Source organism: Protomyctophum parallelum (assembly GCF_964188405.1).
Source record: "Protomyctophum parallelum genome assembly, chromosome: 9".
Classification (NCBI taxonomy): domain Eukaryota; kingdom Metazoa; phylum Chordata; class Actinopteri; order Myctophiformes; family Myctophidae; genus Protomyctophum; species Protomyctophum parallelum.
This window is the reverse complement of record NC_139706.1, coordinates 35,483,750-35,508,350: the sequence shown is the minus strand read 5'-3', so window position 1 is coordinate 35,508,350 and position 24,601 is coordinate 35,483,750. Positions and strand designations below refer to the sequence as shown.

The following is a 24,601-nucleotide window of genomic DNA, read 5'->3' as shown; positions in this document are numbered from 1 at the left end:
AAATGTTTCATAGTTTTAGAAATATAGTGCTTTCAAATTTGAGACATTTAACATGGGGCTCAATGGCAGCTCTATAGGCACGTCAAAAGTCACTTTCACCTAGAAACTCCATTCACACTTTTTATTATTCAGCTTACTGTGGAGACACATGCTGGAACTTTTTTTTTTTTTTATGTTTTGTAGTTTATGAGTTATTTAACTTAAACGCCCAATGCATTCTCTATGGCAATAGCACAAAATTTGGCATGCTACTAGTCCTACATACTTACACCTAGCAACCCCATTCTAGCCTACTTAGGTTCATCTTACGGTGGACATGTTTGCCTGAAAAGGAATTTTTGAAATGTTTCATAGTTTTAGAAATATAGTGCTTTCAAATTTGAGACATTTAACATGGGGCTCAATGGCAGCTCTATAGGCACGTCAAAAGTCACTTTCACCTAGAAACTCCATTCACACTTTTTATTATTCAGCTTACTGTGGAGACACATGCTGGAACTTTTTTTTATTTTTATGTTTTGTAGTTTATGAGTTATTTAACTTAAACGCCCAATGCATTCTCTATGGCAATAGCACAAAATTTGGCATGCTACTAGTCCTACATACTTACACCTAGCAACCCCATTCTAGCCTACTTAGGTTCATCTTACGGTGGACATGTTTGCCTGAAAAGGAATCTTTGAAATGTTTCATAGTTTTAGAAATATAGTGCTTTCAAATTTGAAACATTTAACATGGGGCTCAATGGCAGCTCTATAGGCACGTCAAAAGTCACTTTCACCTAGAAACTCCATTCACACTTTTTATTATTCAGCTTACTGTGGAGACACATGCTGGAACTTTTTTTTATTTTTATGTTTTGTAGTTTATGAGTTATTTAACTTAAACGCCCAATGCATTCTCTATGGCAATAGCACAAAATTTGGCATGCTACTAGTCCTACATACTTACACCTAGCAACCCCATTCTAGCCTACTTAGGTTCATCTTACGGTGGACATGTTTGCCTGAAAAGGAATCTTTGAAATGTTTCATAGTTTTAGAAATATAGTGCTTTCAAATTTGAGACATTTAACATGGGGCTCAATGGCAGCTCTATAGGCACGTCAAAAGTCACTTTCACCTAGAAACTCCATTCACACTTTTTATTATTCAGCTTACTGTGGAGACACATGCTGGAACTTTTTTTTATTTTTATGTTTTGTAGTTTATGAGTTATTTAACTTAAACGCCCAATGCATTCTCTATGGCAATAGCACAAAATTTGGCATGCTACTAGTCCTACATACTTACACCTAGCAACCCCATTCTAGCCTACTTAGGTTCATCTTACGGTGGACATGTTTGCCTGAAAAGGAATTTTTTTAATGTTTCATAGTTTTAGAAATATAGTGCTTTCAAATTTGAGACATTTAACATGGGGCTCAATGGCAGCTCTATAGGCACGTCAAAAGTCACTTTCACCTAGAAACTCCATTCACACTTTTTATTATTCAGCTTACTGTGGAGACACATGCTGGAACTTTTTTTTATTTTTATGTTTTGTAGTTTATGAGTTATTTAACTTAAACGCCCAATGCATTCTCTATGGCAATAGCACAAAATTTGGCATGCTACTAGTCCTACATACTTACACCTAGCAACCCCATTCTAGCCTACTTAGGTTCATCTTACGGTGGACATGTTTGCCTGAAAAGGAATCTTTGAATTGTTTCATAGTTTTAGAAATATAGTGCTTTCAAATTGGAAACATTTAACATGGGGCTCAATGGCAGCTCTATAGGCACGTCAAAAGTCACTTTCACCTAGAAACTCCATTCACACTTTTTATTATTCAGCTTACTGTGGAGACACATGCTGGAACTTTTTTTTATTTTTATGTTTTGTAGTTTATGAGTTATTTAACTTAAACGCCCAATGCATTCTCTATGGCAATAGCACAAAATTTGGCATGCTACTAGTCCTACATACTTACACCTAGCAACCCCATTCTAGCCTACTTAGGTTCATCTTACGGTGGACATGTTTGCCTGAAAAGGAATCTTTGAAATGTTTCATAGTTTTAGAAATATAGTGCTTTCAAATTTGAGACATTTAACATGGGGCTCAATGGCAGCTCTATAGGCACGTCAAAAGTCACTTTCACCTAGAAACTCCATTCACACTTTTTATTATTCAGCTTACTGTGGAGACACATGCTGGAACTTTTTTTTATTTTTATGTTTTGTAGTTTATGAGTTATTTAACTTAAACGCCCAATGCATTCTCTATGGCAATAGCACAACATTTGGCATGCTACTAGTCCTACATACTTACACCTAGCAACCCCATTCTAGCCTACTTAGGTTCATCTTACGGTGGACATGTTTGCCTGAAAAGGAATCTTTGAATTGTTTCATAGTTTTAGAAATATAGTGCTTTCAAATTTGAAACATTTAACATGGGGCTCAATGGCAGCTCTATAGGCACGTCAAAAGTCACTTTCACCTAGAAACTCCATTCACACTTTTTATTATTCAGCTTACTGTGGAGACACATGCTGGAACTTTTTTTTATTTTCATGTTTTGTAGTTTATGAGTTATTTAACTTAAACGCCCAATGCATTCTCTATGGCAATAGCACAACATTTGGCATGCTACTAGTCCTACATACTTACACCTAGCAACCCCATTCTAGCCTACTTAGGTTCATCTTACGGTGGACATGTTTGCCTGAAAAGGAATCTTTGAAATGTTTCATAGTTTTAGAAATATAGTGCTTTCAAATTTGAAACATTTAACATGGGGCTCAATGGCAGCTCTATAGGCACGTCAAAAGTCACTTTCACCTAGAAACTCCATTCACACTTTTTATTATTCAGCTTACTGTGGAGACACATGCTGGAACTTTTTTTTATTTTTATGTTTTGTAGTTTATGAGTTATTTAACTTAAACGCCCAATGCATTCTCTATGGCAATAGCACAAAATTTGGCATGCTACTAGTCCTACATACTTACACCTAGCAACCCCATTCTAGCCTACTTAGGTTCATCTTACGGTGGACATGTTTGCCTGAAAAGGAATCTTTGAAATGTTTCATAGTTTTAGAAATATAGTGCTTTCAAATTTGAGACATTTAACATGGGGCTCAATGGCAGCTCTATAGGCACGTCAAAAGTCACTTTCACCTAGAAACTCCATTCACACTTTTTATTATTCAGCTTACTGTGGAGACACATGCTGGAACTTTTTTTTATTTTTATGTTTTGTAGTTTATGAGTTATTTAACTTAAACGCCCAATGCATTCTCTATGGCAATAGCACAAAATTTGGCATGCTACTAGTCCTACATACTTACACCTAGCAACCCCATTCTAGCCTACTTAGGTTCATCTTACGGTGGACATGTTTGCCTGAAAAGGAATCTTTGAAATGTTTCATAGTTTTAGAAATATAGTGCTTTCAAATTTGAGACATTTAACATGGGGCTCAATGGCAGCTCTTTGGCACGTCAAAAGTCACTTTCACCTAGAAACTCCATTCACACTTTTTATTATTCAGCTTACTGTGGAGACACATGCTGGAACTTTTTTTTATTTTTATGTTTTGTAGTTTATGAGTTATTTAACTTAAACGCCCAATGCATTCTCTATGGCAATAGCACAACATTTGGCATGCTACTAGTCCTACATACTTACACCTAGCAACCCCATTCTAGCCTACTTAGGTTCATCTTACGGTGGACATGTTTGCCTGAAAAGGAATTTTTTTAATGTTTCATAGTTTTAGAAATATAGTGCTTTCAAATTTGAGACATTTAACATGGGGCTCAATGGCAGCTCTATAGGCACGTCAAAAGTCACTTTCACCTAGAAACTCCATTCACACTTTTTATTATTCAGCTTACTGTGGAGACACATGCTGGAACTTTTTTTTTTTTTTATGTTTTGTAGTTTATGAGTTATTTAACTTAAACGCCCAATGCATTCTCTATGGCAATAGCACAAAATTTGGCATGCTACTAGTCCTACATACTTACACCTAGCAACCCCATTCTAGCCTACTTAGGTTCATCTTACGGTGGACATGTTTGCCTGAAAAGGAATCTTTGAAATGTTTCATAGTTTTAGAAATATAGTGCTTTCAAATTTGAAACATTTAACATGGGGCTCAATGGCAGCTCTATAGGCACGTCAAAAGTCACTTTCACCTAGAAACTCCATTCACACTTTTTATTATTCAGCTTACTGTGGAGACACATGCTGGAACTTTTTTTTATTTTTATGTTTTGTAGTTTATGAGTTATTTAACTTAAACGCCCAATGCATTCTCTATGGCAATAGCACAAAATTTGGCATGCTACTAGTCCTACATACTTACACCTAGCAACCCCATTCTAGCCTACTTAGGTTCATCTTACGGTGGACATGTTTGCCTGAAAAGGAATCTTTGAAATGTTTCATAGTTTTAGAAATATAGTGCTTTCAAATTTGAGACATTTAACATGGGGCTCAATGGCAGCTCTATAGGCACGTCAAAAGTCACTTTCACCTAGAAACTCCATTCACACTTTTTATTATTCAGCTTACTGTGGAGACACATGCTGGAACTTTTTTTTTTTTTTATGTTTTGTAGTTTATGAGTTATTTAACTTAAACGCCCAATGCATTCTCTATGGCAATAGCACAAAATTTGGCATGCTACTAGTCCTACATACTTACACCTAGCAACCCCATTCTAGCCTACTTAGGTTCATCTTACGGTGGACATGTTTGCCTGAAAAGGAATTTTTGAAATGTTTCATAGTTTTAGAAATATAGTGCTTTCAAATTTGAGACATTTAACATGGGGCTCAATGGCAGCTCTATAGGCACGTCAAAAGTCACTTTCACCTAGAAACTCCATTCACACTTTTTATTATTCAGCTTACTGTGGAGACACATGCTGGAACTTTTTTTTATTTTTATGTTTTGTAGTTTATGAGTTATTTAACTTAAACGCCCAATGCATTCTCTATGGCAATAGCACAAAATTTGGCATGCTACTAGTCCTACATACTTACACCTAGCAACCCCATTCTAGCCTACTTAGGTTCATCTTACGGTGGACATGTTTGCCTGAAAAGGAATCTTTGAAATGTTTCATAGTTTTAGAAATATAGTGCTTTCAAATTTGAAACATTTAACATGGGGCTCAATGGCAGCTCTATAGGCACGTCAAAAGTCACTTTCACCTAGAAACTCCATTCACACTTTTTATTATTCAGCTTACTGTGGAGACACATGCTGGAACTTTTTTTTATTTTTATGTTTTGTAGTTTATGAGTTATTTAACTTAAACGCCCAATGCATTCTCTATGGCAATAGCACAAAATTTGGCATGCTACTAGTCCTACATACTTACACCTAGCAACCCCATTCTAGCCTACTTAGGTTCATCTTACGGTGGACATGTTTGCCTGAAAAGGAATCTTTGAAATGTTTCATAGTTTTAGAAATATAGTGCTTTCAAATTTGAGACATTTAACATGGGGCTCAATGGCAGCTCTATAGGCACGTCAAAAGTCACTTTCACCTAGAAACTCCATTCACACTTTTTATTATTCAGCTTACTGTGGAGACACATGCTGGAACTTTTTTTTATTTTTATGTTTTGTAGTTTATGAGTTATTTAACTTAAACGCCCAATGCATTCTCTATGGCAATAGCACAAAATTTGGCATGCTACTAGTCCTACATACTTACACCTAGCAACCCCATTCTAGCCTACTTAGGTTCATCTTACGGTGGACATGTTTGCCTGAAAAGGAATTTTTTTAATGTTTCATAGTTTTAGAAATATAGTGCTTTCAAATTTGAGACATTTAACATGGGGCTCAATGGCAGCTCTATAGGCACGTCAAAAGTCACTTTCACCTAGAAACTCCATTCACACTTTTTATTATTCAGCTTACTGTGGAGACACATGCTGGAACTTTTTTTTATTTGTATGTTTTGTAGTTTATGAGTTATTTAACTTAAACGCCCAATGCATTCTCTATGGCAATAGCACAAAATTTGGCTTGCTACTAGTCCTACATACTTACACCTAGCAACCCCATTCTAGCCTACTTAGGTTCATCTTACGGTGGACATGTTTGCCTGAAAAGGAATCTTTGAAATGTTTCATAGTTTTAGAAATATAGTGCTTTCAAATTTGAAACATTTAACATGGGGCTCAATGGCAGCTCTATAGGCACGTCAAAAGTCACTTTCACCTAGAAACTCCATTCACACTTTTTATTATTCAGCTTACTGTGGAGACACATGCTGGAACTTTTTTTTATTTTTATGTTTTGTAGTTTATGAGTTATTTAACTTAAACGCCCAATGCATTCTCTATGGCAATAGCACAAAATTTGGCATGCTACTAGTCCTACATACTTACACCTAGCAACCCCATTCTAGCCTACTTAGGTTCATCTTACGGTGGACATGTTTGCCTGAAAAGGAATCTTTGAAATGTTTCATAGTTTTAGAAATATAGTGCTTTCAAATTTGAGACATTTAACATGGGGCTCAATGGCAGCTCTATAGGCACGTCAAAAGTCACTTTCACCTAGAAACTCCATTCACACTTTTTATTATTCAGCTTACTGTGGAGACACATGCTGGAACTTTTTTTCTTTTTTATGTTTTGTAGTTTATGAGTTATTTAACTTAAACGCCCAATGCATTCTCTATGGCAATAGCACAAAATTTGGCATGCTACTAGTCCTACATACTTACACCTAGCAACCCCATTCTAGCCTACTTAGGTTCATCTTACGGTGGACATGTTTGCCTGAAAAGGAATTTTTGAAATGTTTCATAGTTTTAGAAATATAGTGCTTTCAAATTTGAGACATTTAACATGGGGCTCAATGGCAGCTCTATAGGCACGTCAAAAGTCACTTTCACCTAGAAACTCCATTCACACTTTTTATTATTCAGCTTACTGTGGAGACACATGCTGGAACGTTTTACTTTGAAATGTTTTGTAGTTTCTGAGTTATTTAACTTAAACGCCCAATGCATTTTCTATGGCAATAGCACAAACTTTGGCATGTTACTAGTCCTACATACTTAAACCTACCAACCCCATTCTAGCCTACTTAGGTTCATCTTACGGTGGACATGTTTGCCTGAAAAGGAATCTTTGAAAGGTGTCATAGTTTTAGAAATATAGTGCTTTCAAATTTGAGACATTTAACATGGGGCTCAATGGCAGCTCTATAGGCACGTCAAAAGTCACTTTCACCTAGAAACTCCATTCACACGTTTTATTATTCAGCTTACTGTGGAGACACATGCTGGAACTTTTTTTTATTTTTATGTTTTGTAGTTTATGAGTTATTTAACTTAAACGCCCAATGCATTCTCTATGGCAATAGCACAAACTTTGGCATGCTACTAGTCCTACATACTTACACCTGTAATGTATCGAAGTTTTATTGCTGACGACCAAACTGTTCATGAGCTAAGCCTGTTCAAAATTTGCATTTTCAATTGAGTGCTATAGCACCACCCTTTTCGCGAAACAACACACATTTTTGTCCTTTATTAGTCTCAAAGCCTTTTCTTTTGGACCATTCACAACCAAATAAATAAGGCAAGAGAACTAAAATAAAGAAAAAGAAGCAAGTGGATTATGAAAGATTAAAGTGCACGAGAGTTGAAGAGGCACACAAACACCAAACTCTGTACACAGTAACACACTCACTCACTCACTCACTCACTCACTCAGACAGACAGCCAGCCAGCCAGCCAGCCTTTGGGTTACTGCTCTACATTAATCCTTTTAGTTAATGTGTCACTCTAACTCCACAGAGACAGGGAAAACATACGCGCACACGCACGCATGCATCCACGGGGCACACACACACACACACACACACACACACACACACACACACACACACACACACACACACACACACACACACACACACACACACACACACACACACACACACACACACACACACACACACACACACACACACACACACAATTTCTAACAAGGTTCCACTAGAGAGGAAATGAGGATGCATGGATTTGAGGAGCAGGGAGCCATCTGATTCATTCAGAACATCACAGACAAGGAGGAAGCTATCATTAACAAGAGGATGGAAAGGAGAGGGCTATTACTGAAGAAAATGATGGTAGAGAATAGGAGGGCAATACTGATGGATAAATTGATGCGTTATACACACCATATTATGTTGGTCATACTCTCACTCATATTTTTCAGAGATATAGGTCCCCTATCATCTTTAACTTTGGCCCCTAGCTGTTTGTTGTTTTGTCCCCTATGTTTGTGACTACAGTATGTTTGTTCCCGCAACTTCCCGGTTTGCCACTTTGCTGTTCATTTCATGGCCACCTTCACTCTAGTCTATTTCTTGTTTGTGGCTACAGTATGTTTTCATCCCATCCCTAATTAATGCCATGTCACCTTTGGGGCCTATCACTCTTAGTATATCTTTCTGTCGCCATACTGCTTACGGTCCTTTCCCCAGTTAGCTGGAATATTACAGGACAATGTTTTGAGTTAAGTTGGCACGCATGGACAGTCATTTGAGTCTGAATGTAAAAATCTGAATTTTTCAGATTTCTAGCTGCGTTTCTCCATCGGTTTTCCGAAAAATGCGGCCGGTGTGCAACCACCTTAACCCCCTGGAGTAACCTCGCAGCAGACTATCCAGCTGCCAGCATGTATCTTCCACCTCGGAGGAAGCTCTGGTGCGGCCAGCAGTGTTGGTAGGCCAATCAGCGGCAGACGGGGCGTTACCATGTCTATGCTCGGACGTAGAAAAGATATACGCATTGGCTGCATACGTGCAGTATAGGCTAACTGCAGTTGCTCTTAGTCTCAACTCAATCAAGGTGTCAGACGGGCTAATACACAACAATTTGAGTCATTACGTCCCCCGTCCAAATATATATATATGTCCCGACACTTTTTACATCCTGACGGTGCCACTGGCACCCACTGTATTTACATTGGCAACATGACGTTTCACGTCGTCATTTAGTGCCCTAAAGAAACATTAAGCTTGAGGGAAGTTGACAAATGCAACTTGTGCATCATATCTGGCCATCTGTCTAAATAAGTACTGGGCCAACTGGAAGAGTGAGGACAGGAGAAGAAGGTGGACATGAATGATATGTCCATTTCAGTTATTGAAACTGGCAGCTGAGCTAATGAACCATTGGGAAGAAGAAATAATGGCAGATGTTGGGTAAATAATGTAGCTTAGCTTCATGAACATGTTTGGACTGTAGTACTTGAGCTGTAGGAACACACACACACACACACACACACACACACACACACACACACACACACACACACACACACACACACACACACACACACACACATTTGACTTACCCAGTGCATTTCTCTTCTTGACTCTCTCAACATCTCAACATGACCAGCTAACACATCTTGACCAACATAAATATAGACACCCAATTTACAGGGGCTGTGTAGGGAAGGCCAAATCAATGCTACTGTACCCCCATGGGACTAATTCATAGCTTGCTTGCTCTCTCTCTCTCTCTCTCTCTCTCTCTCTGCTGAGATGAGGAGGTGTGAATTGTTCCCATCCCTGGTTTAATCACCACTGACAACGGCCTGTCACTCCTATGAGACTCAGGGCAACTCAGTTAGGATCTCTCTCTCAAATACACACACATACACACCATTATGCGTCGACATCACAAACAGCATCCCACTGCACGCACACACACGCACCTAAGCACAGACAGACAGACAGACAGACAGACAGACAGACAGACAGACAGACAGACAGACAGACAGACAGACAGACAGACAGACAGACAGACAGACAGACAGACAGACAGACAGACAGACAGACAGACAGACAGACAGACAGACAGACAGACAGACAGACAGATGGACAAAAATATCACAAAAAGACAAGATTACCTACCTAGGCTCCATCCTGGAGGCAAATCTTTCCTGTGGTAAAATAGCTACCAATGTAATCTAAAAGGTCAACCAAAGAACACGATTCCTGTACACTGTACAGGATCTCATCATTGGTCAGCAAAAATACTTTGAAGATCCTAACAGGGGCCCTCATACAACATTTCTTCGACTATGCATGCACCTCATGGTACCGTGCAGCACCTCAAAGGCCCTAAAAACAAGGCTCCAGACATCCCAAAACAAACTAGTCAGGCTACTACTTTGGCCTAACTCCCAGAACCCACTTCACCCTCACTCATTTTAATAGGTTGGAATTGCTTAAGCCCTAACCACACCAAAGGGTCAAGACGGTTTTAGCGTTGACCCAGCGGTGTGATATTTCCTGTTGTGCGTTGACGTGTGTCGTCCCACGTTGTCCCAAGTGATTCAACGCATGGAATTCAATGGCCCAAACCACACCAAAGTGTCACCATACAACTCCTTGCAACTCTTTGGATTTGCATGGTGACCCTTTGGTGCGATTAGGGCTTTAGGGTTGACGACAGAGTACAGAAACTTGCAATGGCCCTGGTCTATAAGATTCGCTACAATACACCACCAAGATGCATGTACCTGTCAAAAATACTACAGAGGGAGTTCAACAAACCACATGCAACCCAGATTTGGCTCAAACAAGGGGTTAAATCAATTTCGCTCCTATGCCATTAAAATGTAGAACGCCCAACAACAGCCATTAAGAAATGTGAATCCCTAGCCTCCTTCAAAACCCCTCTCTATTTTTGAGGGTCTGTGTAAACACAAACATCCAAGACAAAAGTGAGGATGCAAATTGTTATTGGCCAGAATGAGATGATGTAGGCTATATGATTAATGATGACATATGATGATAAGACACTTCATACGGGTGTGATTTTCTATACTGTTCACATATTCCCTTTTTTTCTTTGTATTTGTGTATTTGATTTTTATTTATCTTTTGCATAGATGTACATGTCTTTAAATGTCTTGATGAATTGAAAATGGAGAACCCCTGATGTAAGGGTTAGGGTTTTTCTGGTTTTATCCTTTTATTTTAAATTGACCTGTACTTTCTTTGAAATGTACCATACAATTTTCAGTCAATCAATCGATCAATAGATGGATAGATAGTAATCCTAGTTTTGTCAGAATTTGAACATTTTAATCATTAAACTCGATGCTGTTTTATCCCTGAAACACTAAAGATGTTTTGGAAGACCGTGTTGCCAAATACCGGATTAGCCTTTTCTCATGGGATGAATTATAGTGGAGAGTAACACCCGGATGATCAGATCGAATAGGCTACATATAAACTTCAAAGCCACTAAAATAGCTATGCGCAGCAGCATATTCTAGTTTGTTCCACGTATTTATCCCCAAATTAAACAAACAAAACAAAATGATATTTTGCGAGCGGAAACATTGTGTTTGAATAAATAACTGATTTTTAGGCATTGGGCTAGACTTTTTTATTTATTTATCCCACGTTGATTTGATTCGCTTAAAACAATAATATAGGCTACAGTAGGTCCAAAATAATAGCTCTTAAATTTAGACATTATGCAGAATGTACGTGTCTTCTGATGAATTGAAAATGGTGGACCCTGTTGTAAACAAGGGTAATGCTGTCCACAGTAACAGTTTTTGTATTGACTTGATTTCTTTTGAAATGTACCCATAGCCTACTGATAATAAATAGGCTACTTCAATCAATCAATCAATCAATCAATCAATCAAAAGGTCACCAGCTGTTGCTCGAACAGGGCAATCTGTTCCAACTATTCAACAAACGAATTACTTTTATGTATTGTCATTATTGTTTCATTATTTGTAGCCCACTGTGAGAACAATTATGACTAAAACTGAATTGAGGTACTTATAGGATATTACATGAAACGTCAAACGGTAACTTACGTGTTTAAGTTCTTGCGTGCGGTCTTTCATGGTTCTATCAGGCTTTTTCAACAAGTTCCGTTAGGTGATGTCTGCAGGGTAATGTGTCGCATTAATTTTGATCGGTGAACAATGTGAGGCGGGGTCGACCAAAGGTGTCCAACAGCTGCAAGAATGCGAGTGAAAGTAACCTCGCGTCACCAGGCTTTCAGCAGCAGGCTACCTGAGCATTTCCCCCATCCGTTAGGTAGATGAAGGACTGGTGAGGGCGTGAGGCAGACCACACACTCGGGTGACGCGCGTAAAAGGTTATGCGAGGCCTAGCTCTGTTCCATAACCTTCCGCTTCGCAGAAGGCTATGGGAGTTGGGACTTTCAGTTTTAAATCTCAAATCGAAATCAGACCAGCCTCTCCTCTTTAGTGGAAATCTCACGAACGTTTGACCTACTCACCAATACAAACACGGGTTGTGTCAATAGAAAGCCTACTTTCCTTAGTGGAAGCACTCTGAGCCCCCCACCACACGTATAAACTGTACTTTTTGGGCAAAAGGGGATTTTGTTTCCACCGGGAAAAAAAACATTTTGTTACTCCGCTGCGCCCTCTACTGATATTGCCTAGAGAACTGCCTCATAGAGAATATTTTTCCTCCGGAAGGTTATGGAACAGAGCTATGCGAGGCCATTTGCTATTAACCCATGGTACAGTTCCTTAATTAGTCTTTCAATCAAATAGTCTATGGACCAGAGCTACACTGATGTTTTGCCGTTGCCTGGTCACGCTGGATATTATTCGGTTACAATTCCAAAATTAAGCTTTACAAATTCCTTTCAGAAATCCAACTCAACTGCAGTACAGTAGGCCTACTACTACTGTAGGCCCGGGGATCGTTTGGTACTTATATATTATATATATTTTGATTTGGTTATCGACCAAACAGGTCCTCACATAACGCCCAGCTCAGCTGAACTGATCGCTTTGGATCGACGTTTGACTTGGCCACGGTGCGAGAGCGACCCCTGCAGTTTACAAATGATGTGGATTGCTATCTAATAATGCAATAGTTATTAGCATTTATGTAATAATATAATTCATTCTGTATCAGTAATTACTAAATATTCAAAATATTCGAATCGTAGATACAGCTTGACTGATTCTTGTCTTGTCTGAATCAGTCTTGATTCATAGATAGGCATACATGCAGCTTGATCAGCTTGTCAGATTCTGATGCGTTATGCTCGAGCAGGGTATTTAAATGTCTTGATAGTGCCATATAAACATTACATACGATTTAATTATGACACCACTTCAAAATAAACAGATTTTTATTGTACATATATAATTTTCATACTGCAATAACCATCTCCCATTCCATCCCCTACGTTTGAATGTATGTAGAATTATGTTAATTTGCATAGGCTATAGGTGTGAGGGGACTTAAATTGAATGTTTTATTATTTTAAAACTACGAGAGCTCCTGAATACATCCCAGACAATCATAGACTGGCCTACTCTCCTGTCTTCTTAACAAACTTTTGAGTTGAAGTCTGTTTACAGGGGGGTAATTTCAAAATGCTTTATTTTATTCTAGATAAATGTTATAAAATTGTATAACTAAAATGTGCTTGAGATGAGGGAGATTGTTCATCTTAAATAAAAACACTGCATTCCAATATGGCATAATAAAAATCTTCAAGTGTTCATAAATGATAAACAGGACAATATTTCAAAAATTGATTTAATCTTATGTTGAACCAAAAATGAAGTCCTGACACTTCAGAGGTGACCCTTGGTGTGATGTTCACAAGGACAAATGTAGGCAAATCAAAACAAACTAGGTCTAGAAATTAGGTCTTCTTTTCCGTCCAGTGTATTTGGTGTCTGGTCGAACCTCTCTGCAGAAAACAAACATAATTAAGAATAACCGTCATATGAAGAAGGCAGCTTATCATAGAAGACAATGATCAGTTTACAAAGATAAATTATAGTATAGTCTCTATGATTTATGGTTAGGATTACCGGCCCTGCCGCCTTCTTCTCTCTTTCTTCTCCATGATCCAGTCTTTTCCCTTCTTCACAGATTTACCTTTCATGTTTTTAAAACGATTTCTTCACCAGAAGAAAAAGGAAAGAAAATGTAAAAAAGCATTTTACAAAATCCCATGTATTAAAACCGTTTTAATCTACAGCATGTACAGTACAGACTTAAACTGCAGCGTGTAAATAGATTTAAACTGCGGAAGAACAGATTTCAAACGCAGCATGCATTACCAAGAGAACAGATTTACACTGTATTGTGTAATTGTATTATTATTAACAAGGGAACCAATTCAAAGTGCAGCATGTAAACAGGCAGGAAAAACTACATGACAGTGTTTCTAGTCACGCAGGACAACAACCCTGTTACATTGTTCTGGGTCCTTCAGCCACAGCAAGGCAGATATAACTGAACCTGCTTTTACTGAGAGCCAAGACCTTTGTAAGACTCATAATTGTTTGTCTTGTGTCATTACCTTTCTCCTGTAAACTGGACCTGATTTGGAACACCCCTCTGCAAGGTTTCTGTTCCCAACCCCTGAATAAAAAACAAAAACAAACAGTGGATCAGGGGTAGATCAGCGGGTAGATGAGCTGGATAGGAACCGTGACGTTCCCATCCAGTGTTAATGTTAATGTCGAAGTGTCCTTGAGCAAGACTCTGAACCCCTAATTGCTCCTGATGTGCAGGTTAGTGCCTTGCATGGTTTCCTCCGCCATCAGTGTATGAATGGGTGAATGTAATGCACAATCTATGTAAAGCGCCTTGGATAAAGGCGCTATATAAATAGACCATTTTCCATTAAGCGTATGTAGAGCACTAAGTGTGAGTTTGCCATTTTTTAAACTATAGTTACATTGTAAAATATAACTATGGTGCATTTTAAATAGACTGAGTTTTTCAATTATGAATGTCAGAAGAATGCATTGGGAAGTGTCATTTTTTCACGTCCCTCACAACAGAACTATAGGATATTTTTTCATAGTATTGTATATTTGCCTGTCATTAAATGTTTTGATGAATTGAGTACAAAGGCCCCAATAGAAACAAGCCGCAAACTGTTAAAATCCTCTTAGCAGACCATGTATGGAACTGTACTTTCCTGTGCTTTTTTGCAAATTGCTAATAAACTAAATCAATCAATAGGATTCAGGTAAAAATAAAAAGTCAAATTTAGGGCAACAGATAAGGGACAACTTTAAATATTTACATACTAGTCCATATCTTAACAACATCATGGCTCAAGTTTCTATATTAATATAATTATATGGAAATTACTTTTGAAAGTAAGTTTTGAAAAGGTGACCCTACTGGTAGCATAGAAGAACTGCACAGTGATGACATCAAGACAAGAGTGGAGGAAGCTGTACACTATATTGACAGCACATACTTTACTGAGGCCGATTCTTTAAAAAAATGAATCAGTTTTCGGAAAAACCCATGTTTCTGTGTCAGTCAAGGAGCCCCAGAATTATCTGTATTTAGCCGCAGCCCCCACCCCCATCTGAAAATATCTTGTTCCAGGGACCCCCCAGAAGCAAAGATTTGAGTTAAAAACGTACGCTCCGAAATAATATATATTAAAAGATTTGCGTCACATTTTCACAATAAAGAAAAAATAGCAGATATACAAGCTCGTAGTGCGGCACCAAGTGATATAAGCTTGTAGATCTTCTATTGAAAACAGGCTTAAAACACCAAAAGGGGTTCCCACCTGAATGGGTTAAAAGTATCTGTTGCCCTGCCTTTAAGATAGACAGCGCCAATGTCTGAACCAAATCTCAAGCTCCTTACCTTTGGCAGTACTCCTGTTACCCCGGCAAACAGACACAGGAAAAACCTATTAGAAAGAAGAGAGATTGCTTATTATGCAAATTTCAGTCATAGTTATGTAACAAGGGAAAAGGGATAGCTAAATGTCAAATTTCTAGCAAGGACAAAAATGTGTAATTTAATTTATCAACTGATATTCTGACAACTTTAGGCCATTGTTAGTCTCGCATTGCCAGACTGTTGCCTCTCACAATATCCAAATGCTACAGTTATTCTAAAGATATTTTTAAAATATATTTTCGTGAACGGAAATGGCAGCATCCTTACTCAGATTTCGGGTGCTGTAGTTCCAGACTATTTAGCAGTGTTGTCCCTGAACCTAAACGTGTTCTCGAACATGTTCATATTTTGGGTGAACATGAACTGAACGTACTGTATTTCTGCTGGATGAACGTCATTGTGAACGTGTTCATTTCTGGCGTGTGTGAACGTCACTTTCTCATGTTCAACTTTGTTCAATAGTGTGTTTCCATAGAGCCTTCCAGGTGAAATCCCCGGCACTAAAACACACCTTAAACATGCCTTAATATCTAGCGGAAAACCCACCAATAAGCCCTTATCCGACACAAATTAACTAATCTTTCTCAGCCGTCACTGGTGCGTGCAGCACGCATCAACTGCATGATGAACCACTCATGCACGCAAGCACGCACTCCACACAGAAAGACAGCAGACACAGAACATGTCCCAAATCCCGACCCAAACACTGAGGAAAAATAGCTTCGGTGTCGGGTCCATTGGGGCCCTACAGTCATAGGGTCCGCCGTAAGGTCCAATGGTAGCTGTAGTTTAGTAGCAAACTACAGTTTTAAAGGGTCCCCCATTAGCACGTCGGCAAAATCGTTCACACCTATCCGCCAGGGATGTGTCAAAAACGCAACGTTTCGGCCTATGTGACCTTTGTCGAAGAAGGCGAGCATTCAAAACGTGTGCAGACCTTCTCCGTCTCTTCAGTTTTATCTCATTTGCTCGAGCACCCCTTGAATTGTTTGGATGTGCGTGCACCTCAAGACCAAAGCTACAAAATTGTCTATAAATAGACAACGACATGCATTGGCGCTGCAAAAAATGTGTAAACCAAACATGGAAGTAAACATGTAAAAAAGCAATAAGAACATACTTTTTAGCCTTGGTGCTGTTGGGGAAGTCCACTACCATGCCTCCACCGAAGCCTGCCCTCATAGCCTGGGATGTGATCAGTTCAAGCTAGACAAAGAGAGGAGAGACTGAAGTTTGGTAAATGCATTTTTTTATTTAGTTACACTCAATTGACTACAGGCTCCTTCTAACATTACCAAGGTACGATATGAAGAGTGGTTTCGGATGTTATCGCTGTATTTAATGTCCGTAATCAGCCGTTATCAACACCATTCAATGCAGCCAGTATTCGAAGCAGGTGATATGAATGAAAGGAGTTTACCTGTTGGGAATTCTCTGGATAAATCTGAAAAACAGCACGTGCGCCTCTTGCCTGAAAGATGAAATACACATTTGCAAAAAAATATTTAAGCAAGTCGAGTACGTTTAACTTGATAATGAAATAAATCACTCTTCAGTTCATCATGATAATCAATAAAACCTTACCAGGCTGGAATACAGAGATGTGAAAAAGGTATAGAGTCTCTTTGGAGGACTATGTGACTTTTTGTCTGCATTGCAGAGCCACTGTAGAGCCGAGATACTGAGGGACCAAGAAAATATAACAGGGAAAAGACAGAAAAGATTAGGAGGAGATATTATAGGTATGCAATATTGAAAGGTAAAAAAGGGGGGGGGATACATCATTATTTTTATTCAGGTTATGTTTTTACCTGATGCATCCATCAAATGTGCCAGAGCGAAAAGGTACACCCTGCCCCATGTCCCCCATCACAAGGTCTCCCTCTACCTCCCTCTCAAGGGCAACATCTGCATGAAAAGAGAAAATGAAATTCACTCAATGGGTCCTCTGAACTAACTGGGTGTCCAAAACATTATTAACAGAGGTTATGTACCTTTTTGTGAAAGGTCACAGTCACTACCACGCCTGGAAAGTTCCTTTCCACTGCAGCTTAAATGGGTTGATACTGAATATTTTGTAAATGCATCGTTTGATTGTATACTGTATTAATTAAGTTTGAAAACAGTACAGCAATTGTGGTCTATTACACTAAATTGACAGGGACAGAGGATGACACTCCCACAGGGGGTCTTATGTGGAGCTCGTTGAGGGAGTGCGTTGTTTGACTGTCTGGGGCAAGCTAGTAGGAGATAAAAATGATCTAAGTCCAATTATAATAATCCTCCCAATGATGACTTTGACAGCTTTTTTCCCAAAGACTTTGGCAAGGGGAGAACAGGGGGCAAAACAATTCTGGCAGTTTAATGAATTTTGAATGGGTAATTGAGATGTTTTGTGGCTGTGGTAGGTTTTTTTTTATTGTTTTTGTTTTTTATATAATTTTTATCCCACGATTTTGTAACCCTTTTTCACCCCAGTGTCAATTATCTAATGTGATCCTGGGCTCTACACACCCTCCACCAACCTAGTCCCCATATATGGGGGACCTGGGGAGAGCAACGGACTTGAACTCATGCTTCCTTCATGCCCGAGTGTCCAAGTTGCTCCGTTTCCCTGGTTGGACGTAGCGCGTGGAAGGAACACGTTATTCCAACCAGTTCCTTTCCCCTCCATCAAGCGCCCCGGCTGGCCAGGGGGAGGCAGTTTAGAGACCAGGATTACTGCATGTTTTTTTGTGAGGGTACCTACCCTAGGGGACACGGGGAGAACATGCAAACTCCACACAGAAAGGCCCTTTCGCCAACCCCGCCTCGGGTATGGGCACTGATGGCGCGGAGGAGGAAACACCCCACCAGCACCCACAGCGTTCCGAGCGGGAATCGAACCCAGGACCTTCTAGCTGTGAGACGACAGCACTACCAACTGTGCCACCGTGCCCGGGCATTCCACGTTTTGGTGGCAGTATAGGAGAATTCATTTTCCACCAAACTAGTGGTAACAAGGTCAGAGTAGCTCCTTCTGGGGTTGTGCCCATGGGCGTCTCTCACTGTAGACATTAGACAAGTCGAAGGTTGAATTAGCAATCTATTTGTACAATAGTCAATGCAAAGCTAACCCAACATCGCTGTGCTGATGTCGACTCCAACCCAATAGTGTCCCTCCTCTGTCAGATGGTCACCACTCAGCCCTGAGCCACACCTGGGAGAGAGGGAAAAGTCAGCTGTGTTTGTCTTGTACAGATGTAATGTGACAGTTCACTGTGTTTGTCTTGTACAGATGTAATGTGACAGTTCACTGTGTTTGTCTTGTACAGATGTAATGTGACAGTTCACTGTGTTTGTCTTGTACAGATGTAATGTGACAGTTCACTGTGTTTGACTTGTACAGATGTAATGTGACAGTTCACTGTGTTTGACTTGTACAGATGTAATGTGACAGTTCACTGTGTTTGACTTGTACAGATGTAATGTGACAGTTCACTGTGTTTGACTTGTACAGATGTAATGTGACAGTTCACTGTGTTTGTCTTGTACAGATGTAATGTGACAGTTCACTGTGTTTGTCTTGTACAGATGTAATGTGACAGTTCACTGTGTTTGTCTTGTACAGATGTAATGTGACAGTTCACTGTGTTTGTCTTGTACAGATGTAATGTGACAGTTCACTGTGTTTGTCTTGTACAGATGTAATGTGACAGTTCACTGTGTTTGTCTTGTACAGATGTAATGTGACAGTTCGCTGTGTTTGTCTTGTACAGATGTAATGTGACAGTTCACTGTGTTTTTCTTGTACAGATGTAATGTGACAGTTCACTGTGTTTGACTTGTACAGAAGCTATGTAGCCTTTACTTTTTAATTATACAAAACAAACACCTATTTGATGATTTAATTCAACCTACTGCTAAAAGACCAAGTGAAATAAATTTGATGAAAGCTGCATGAATGTCATGAATGTCCTACACGTGATTTGGGTAACAGGTACGCACGCTCGCCCCTTTTCCATCTCGCCCCACTACTCTACCTAGCTGTAAATAACAAACATAATTCATGTTTGTGATTATTTAGAAGGTATTATCAAATCATTAATTTATCATTAAGTTCACTCTGTATATCCACGGGCATAATAGCATGATGATGCCATTACAAAACATGGGCTACATGGAAGAAATGTGATTAATAAAATGAAATTAACTGCTAAAGGTCCTAAATTAACTTAATTAAGCAGTCACCGTCTCTATGACATGTTGTTCTTTCTAAATTTATAGAGTATAGAGATCGACTACTATACATTCAAATAATAATAAATAATAAATCTGTATACAAGATAATTTCAGATTTCAGAGAGGGAGGGAAATACTAAATTAACTGTTAATTAACTCGTATTCCGTGATTTGAACTCTCCCGAGTGGAAGATATATCTGATATACCCGACGAGGCCGGAATTGTTTTCCGCTCTGTTGTCAATAAATTATTTTGGGAGCTTTTAAAACGGTGTGTGGATCTCCTCTCTCCTCCAGACCACCTTCAACTAATGCAGATGTACTCGTTAAATTCAATTAACACACTAGTAGCCTAGTACCACTATTAAAATAAGTTCTGGATTGCAGCTTTTTATGTTGTTCTCTGATACAATTTTAATATATTTCACCAAAGATCTCCGTTATAATAACAGCAGTAATGAAGAGCATACCCCACATCTAGGAGGAAACAGGTTTCTCCCTCTGGCAAAGACAATAGCTCCACAGCTCTCTCTGACATTTGACTTTGTATCTCAATCATCCGCGAGCTGGAAACCAAACACAAAAAAGGTCTCATTTACACTTAAATACATGTGACTGTTTCTTGCTATCTATCTATCTATCTATCTATCTATCTATCTATATATATATCTATCTATCTATCTATCTTATTATGGGCCTAAATTACTTTTATTATAAACAACTGTATTAAGTGCCACAGTGAAGTTAAAAATATTGAGATTCTGCAACAGCACAATTGAAATGTTTCCAAAGATATATTTTCAAAGACAGTCTTCTTCACCTTAAGAATTCTCATTAGACTTGGATCAAGACTATCGTACTTTCTCAGACTCAGTCAAGTCAAGTTACAATAATAACACAATAATAAGATGTTACTCACTTCTGGGAGTATTTCCTGGCTTCCTGCTCGTTGTAGAACTACAGAGAAGACACACAGTTATAGGGATTGGACTACATTATGTTTAGTTAGTTAGTTAGTTAGTTAGTTACATTATGTTTAATACTTGTTATGATGACGGTGTGTATTCGTGTAAATGCAACCCAAGATAATTATCTATCTTTTAAATGTATACAAAGATAAGTTCGCCAAGATGTTGGCATTTTTCTTACAAACTGTTAATAAATATTTCAATCAATCTCAACTTGAAAAAGTGGTCAACTAAATGTTGATGTTAGCTTGTTGGCTAATCTATTGATTAGCCGCATCTCAAATCATGCTGGTTTAAATGATAAATGTACTAACGATTTCTGGGGGAGCCATGTGCTCAGGCCTTCGACAGCTGGAAGCCATGGTTCTTTCTTAATGGAAAGGTATTAAAATAAATAATATTCTAAACATACATCCAAGATAGATGTGCTGTGTTGTAGTGAAAACTGTCCACACGTGAAGAAATGTGACGTCATATGTAGGAGACGACACGAGCGACCCTTATTTAAAGGAACAGCTGACAAGTATTTTGGTGTCCGCCTGTCCGGTGTGATCCTAACCACCGGAATCTCTCACACAACGATGTCGCTGAGGTTAATATCTAGCTAGGTTGTAACGCCAAATATCCTGTCTCGTACGGAAATCTATGAAGTCTCTCACGAGGAGTTTAGCCAATACTTCTCCCTAAATCTCTTCTTTATACGGTTCGGCTGGGTGCTTGTCACGATGACGATGCTAGTCAACTGTGGATTCGTGTCACAATGATACCCATTGACCTGATGTCAGCATGTTGTCTCCATATATGGAGCTCTAGGTGAAAGCCTTCGTTACACCGCCATCCAGCTGAAGTTCCTAACAAGTATGACTATATATTATAACAATCCAGCGTATCCTGTTGTTTCTATCCGGGTCGGTTTTCTGTCGTACTCGTTTCCTGTTTACATCGCTCCTCATTGGTTCTAAAGCTACCGGAACCAGAGCCGCCTTCCTTCTTCTTCACTTTCCATTGCTTCTTCATTCTCCGCCGAACGGTCGGGTCACCCCGGACGGTCCTGCCACGGGATCATGGCAGAGGTCAGTCAGAGACTGGGAAAAGGAGCTCACAGGTTTTCTAATATCAGGAACTCTCACAATCGCGCCACCTTCAAATGTCATGGATGTCTTCTGCTTACAAACGGTACCTCAGATAGAACTGTCCCGGATAGGCCTGCTATATCCGACCATCCGCAAGTGTCAACAACAAGTGCAGATTACATAACTCAGATACCGGTACGTTGTAGGGTACGAAATGTTCAAGAAAAAGAGGACTTGCTAAATGTTTGTCAATCTGACACATCTATGGATTTGCTTTCTTTGGATCCAGATGTCAACTCCTCCATCCTTCAACGCAGAGAGGACATGCCGAAAACACTGTACTGGTCATCAGCTGTGCAACCTCAACTTCAAATGCGCCTGATTGGCAGGGTGACACTCGGGAATAAAACAAGTATTGTTATGGCAGCTACTCTTCACCCTGATATCTTCAGATCATGTCAACAACTAAGAGGATTCAGCACCCTTATCCTTAAAGTTAAACGGTCGAGATTTGGGTTGTCAGTTAATGGGCTGAGTTTAAAGGAGCTGAAACATCTTACTGACTCACTTCAACCCTCCACTTCCGCTAGATTCTACAGCTGGAGTACTAACGACAGCAAATCAGATGCACCCCCTTTATACAGGAGCAAGACGGCCTATTACGATATCCTCCGTGTGACCCCTAATGCCACCCAGTCCCAGATAAAGACAGCCTACTACAAACAGTCTTTCATCTACCATCCTGATAAGAACCAGGGGAACGAGGAGGCCACTCTGCGATTCTCCGAGATCAGTGAGGCCTACACCGTGCTGGGAAACAAAACCCTGAGGAGGAAATATGACTTTGGAATTATGAGCCAGTCTGATTTCCAGGGGGCTGGAAGACCCTCTGATAGAGAGACCAGTAAACCCTCAGGATCCCAGCAGCAACATGGCAGTAGACGTTTCTCCAAAGCCCATGGGAAGCCCATGTTTGATTTTGACGCCTTCTTCCATGCTCACTATGGGGAGCAACTGGAGCGAGAGAAGCAGCTTAAGGCTAGGAGAGAGTGGATGAAGCAAAAACAGGAGGAAGACAGAAGGAAATGGAAGCATGGTTTAAAGATGGATATAACGGCTTGGATGCTGTTGGCTACGGCTGGAATAATCTTGATCAGTGTCACCAGGAGCTGAAAGCAGTCCCTTAAACCTAATTTATACAGAACTGATTTTCAAGCTAACAACGCATTCGCATGCCAACATTGAAAATCTGTTTGACACCTTTGTGCGCAGTCTGCTAGGACTTTAATAGATGGGTGGTGTTGTGGAATTCTGTATTGTTGAGGCAAACTTCACATTAAAATTTAATTGAATCACATTCATGGGAGAACATGAATTAAACATTCAGGGTGGTGGTACAGTAGTTCTTTAGAAAAAGGTGAACAACATAACAATAATTATGAGGTATAATTCTTCCACAATTCTTCCTCAGTACATGTGACTTGCTATAAATATTGCACAATATTAGACCATTAAAAGCTTTTTGTTTTTAGTGAAAGCCCTATAGGTCTAAGCCTTTTAAATTGCTTAGAAATAAATAATGTAAAAAGGTAGGCCTACAGTATGTGTGAAACTATTGTGTTTAGTACTACCACAGGCAAAATATTGCATTTGTTATAAAATGTCAGTAATGCCACCATTTGGGTGGAGGCATTATTTTATAAGACCTGAAATAATGATGTCTTAATTAGATGTCTGTGTACATCTATTGAACTAGTACCAATTATTCTGATGAATTATCCAAAGCCAGATTTCACTCTCCTTGAATGTTTAACTTTGTACTGTATATAACGTTGCTGTCGGGAGGAAACCACCTAACTCCATTTTTGAGTTTTGATTTTCTTTTTTGCATAAATCAGTGCTATTGAACACCCTTTACGTTTGTGTTGTTTCGAAAATATAGAACCAATGGAAAGTCATAAACGCTTTGGACAATACAAAATTGGACACTCAAACTGTCTGCTAAAGGCTAAAGCAACTAAGTCACAACACCAACTTTGATGAGGCAGTATTGATTTGTTTTCAAAATATACAGTTTTCTTAATTTCCTGAAAACGTTATATTGGGGTTAGGCTGTTTCTTCCCGACAGCAGAGATATGCAACTGTAGAAGTGATTACATGTGTTCATGTAAAACTAATGTACTGTAAAGGCTTCACAAATACTTGTTTGATAACCACATATGATCATTGCAACACAAATAATGTGTATACATCAATCAGCTGGACTCTGGTAAAAAGGAAAATCACTCCTGCTGAAGAACGCACAATTTACCCTCAATTTCCTGTATGTTGGCTCTTTACTGTAAAAACCCAAAATTGATTGGAAGTTTAGTACAGTGTAACTAGGAAATTGTGTATTTCTTATATTAAGATGAATACTTAAGAAGTAAGAATTGCATTAAATGTTTCTGTAAGGCAGTTGGACATATAATAAAATCTAATTTATTTTAGTCTCCCATGTGTTCATTTAAAGCACTATTCGTCTTTGAATTTCATTTACAGCTTGTGACCTTTTGAGGGGTCTTTCTTGAGTCCATAAAGTAGAATAATTGCTGTTGT

The 24,601-nt window shown here is 39.1% G+C and overlaps 3 protein-coding genes across 3 annotated transcripts in view; 1 reads left to right on the top strand and 2 right to left on the bottom strand.

Annotated features, from left to right (window-relative positions):
• stx1a (syntaxin 1A (brain)) overlaps positions 1-11,920 on the bottom strand; it is a gene marked incomplete at both ends in the record, with an annotated part of 73,889 nt that extends 61,969 nt beyond the window's left edge. Inside the window, one exon of the mRNA XM_083773346.1 lies at positions 11,891-11,920. Within this exon, the coding sequence (XP_083629472.1) occupies positions 11,891-11,920 (30 nt within the window). The remainder of the gene's footprint in view (positions 1-11,890) is intronic.
• A 1,294-nt stretch (positions 11,921-13,214) lies between these two features.
• bud23 (BUD23 rRNA methyltransferase and ribosome maturation factor) lies at positions 13,215-21,776 on the bottom strand. The gene is made up of 12 exons (XM_083773973.1): positions 21,244-21,776; positions 20,881-20,918; positions 20,432-20,527; positions 18,857-18,939; positions 17,552-17,648; positions 17,325-17,421; positions 17,161-17,211; positions 16,861-16,946; positions 15,702-15,747; positions 14,383-14,444; positions 13,889-13,978; positions 13,215-13,764 (listed from the first exon to the last, which is right to left on the bottom strand). The coding sequence occupies exons 1-12, from the start codon at positions 21,289-21,291 to the stop codon at positions 13,710-13,712; spliced, it is 849 nt and encodes a 282-aa protein (XP_083630099.1). The 5' UTR covers positions 21,292-21,776; the 3' UTR covers positions 13,215-13,709.
• Positions 21,777-21,915: 139 nt separating this feature from the next.
• Positions 21,916-24,588, top strand: LOC310865031 (uncharacterized protein). The gene has a single exon (XM_083773972.1). It carries the CDS (start codon positions 21,994-21,996, stop codon positions 23,173-23,175), a length of 1,182 nt encoding a protein of 393 aa, XP_083630098.1. The 5' UTR covers positions 21,916-21,993; the 3' UTR covers positions 23,176-24,588.
• Positions 24,589-24,601: the final 13 nt, after the last annotated feature.

Bases quoted from the DNA above. Each gene is read 5' to 3' on its own strand.
- LOC310865031 (XM_083773972.1), top strand. From the start codon at position 21,994: ATGGCAGAGGTCAGTCAGAGACTGGGAAAAGGAGCTCACAGGTTTTCT.
- bud23 (XM_083773973.1), bottom strand. From the start codon at position 21,291: ATGGCTTCCAGCTGTCGAAGGCCTGAGCACATGGCTCCCCCAGAAATC. The intron at 17,422-17,551 runs GTAAAAACATAA...TTGGTCCCTCAG, and splicing joins ACATTTGATGGATGCATCAG to TATCTCGGCTCTACAGTGGC. The intron at 16,947-17,160 runs GTAAACTCCTTT...CTCTTTGTCTAG, and splicing joins ATCCAGAGAATTCCCAACAG to CTTGAACTGATCACATCCCA.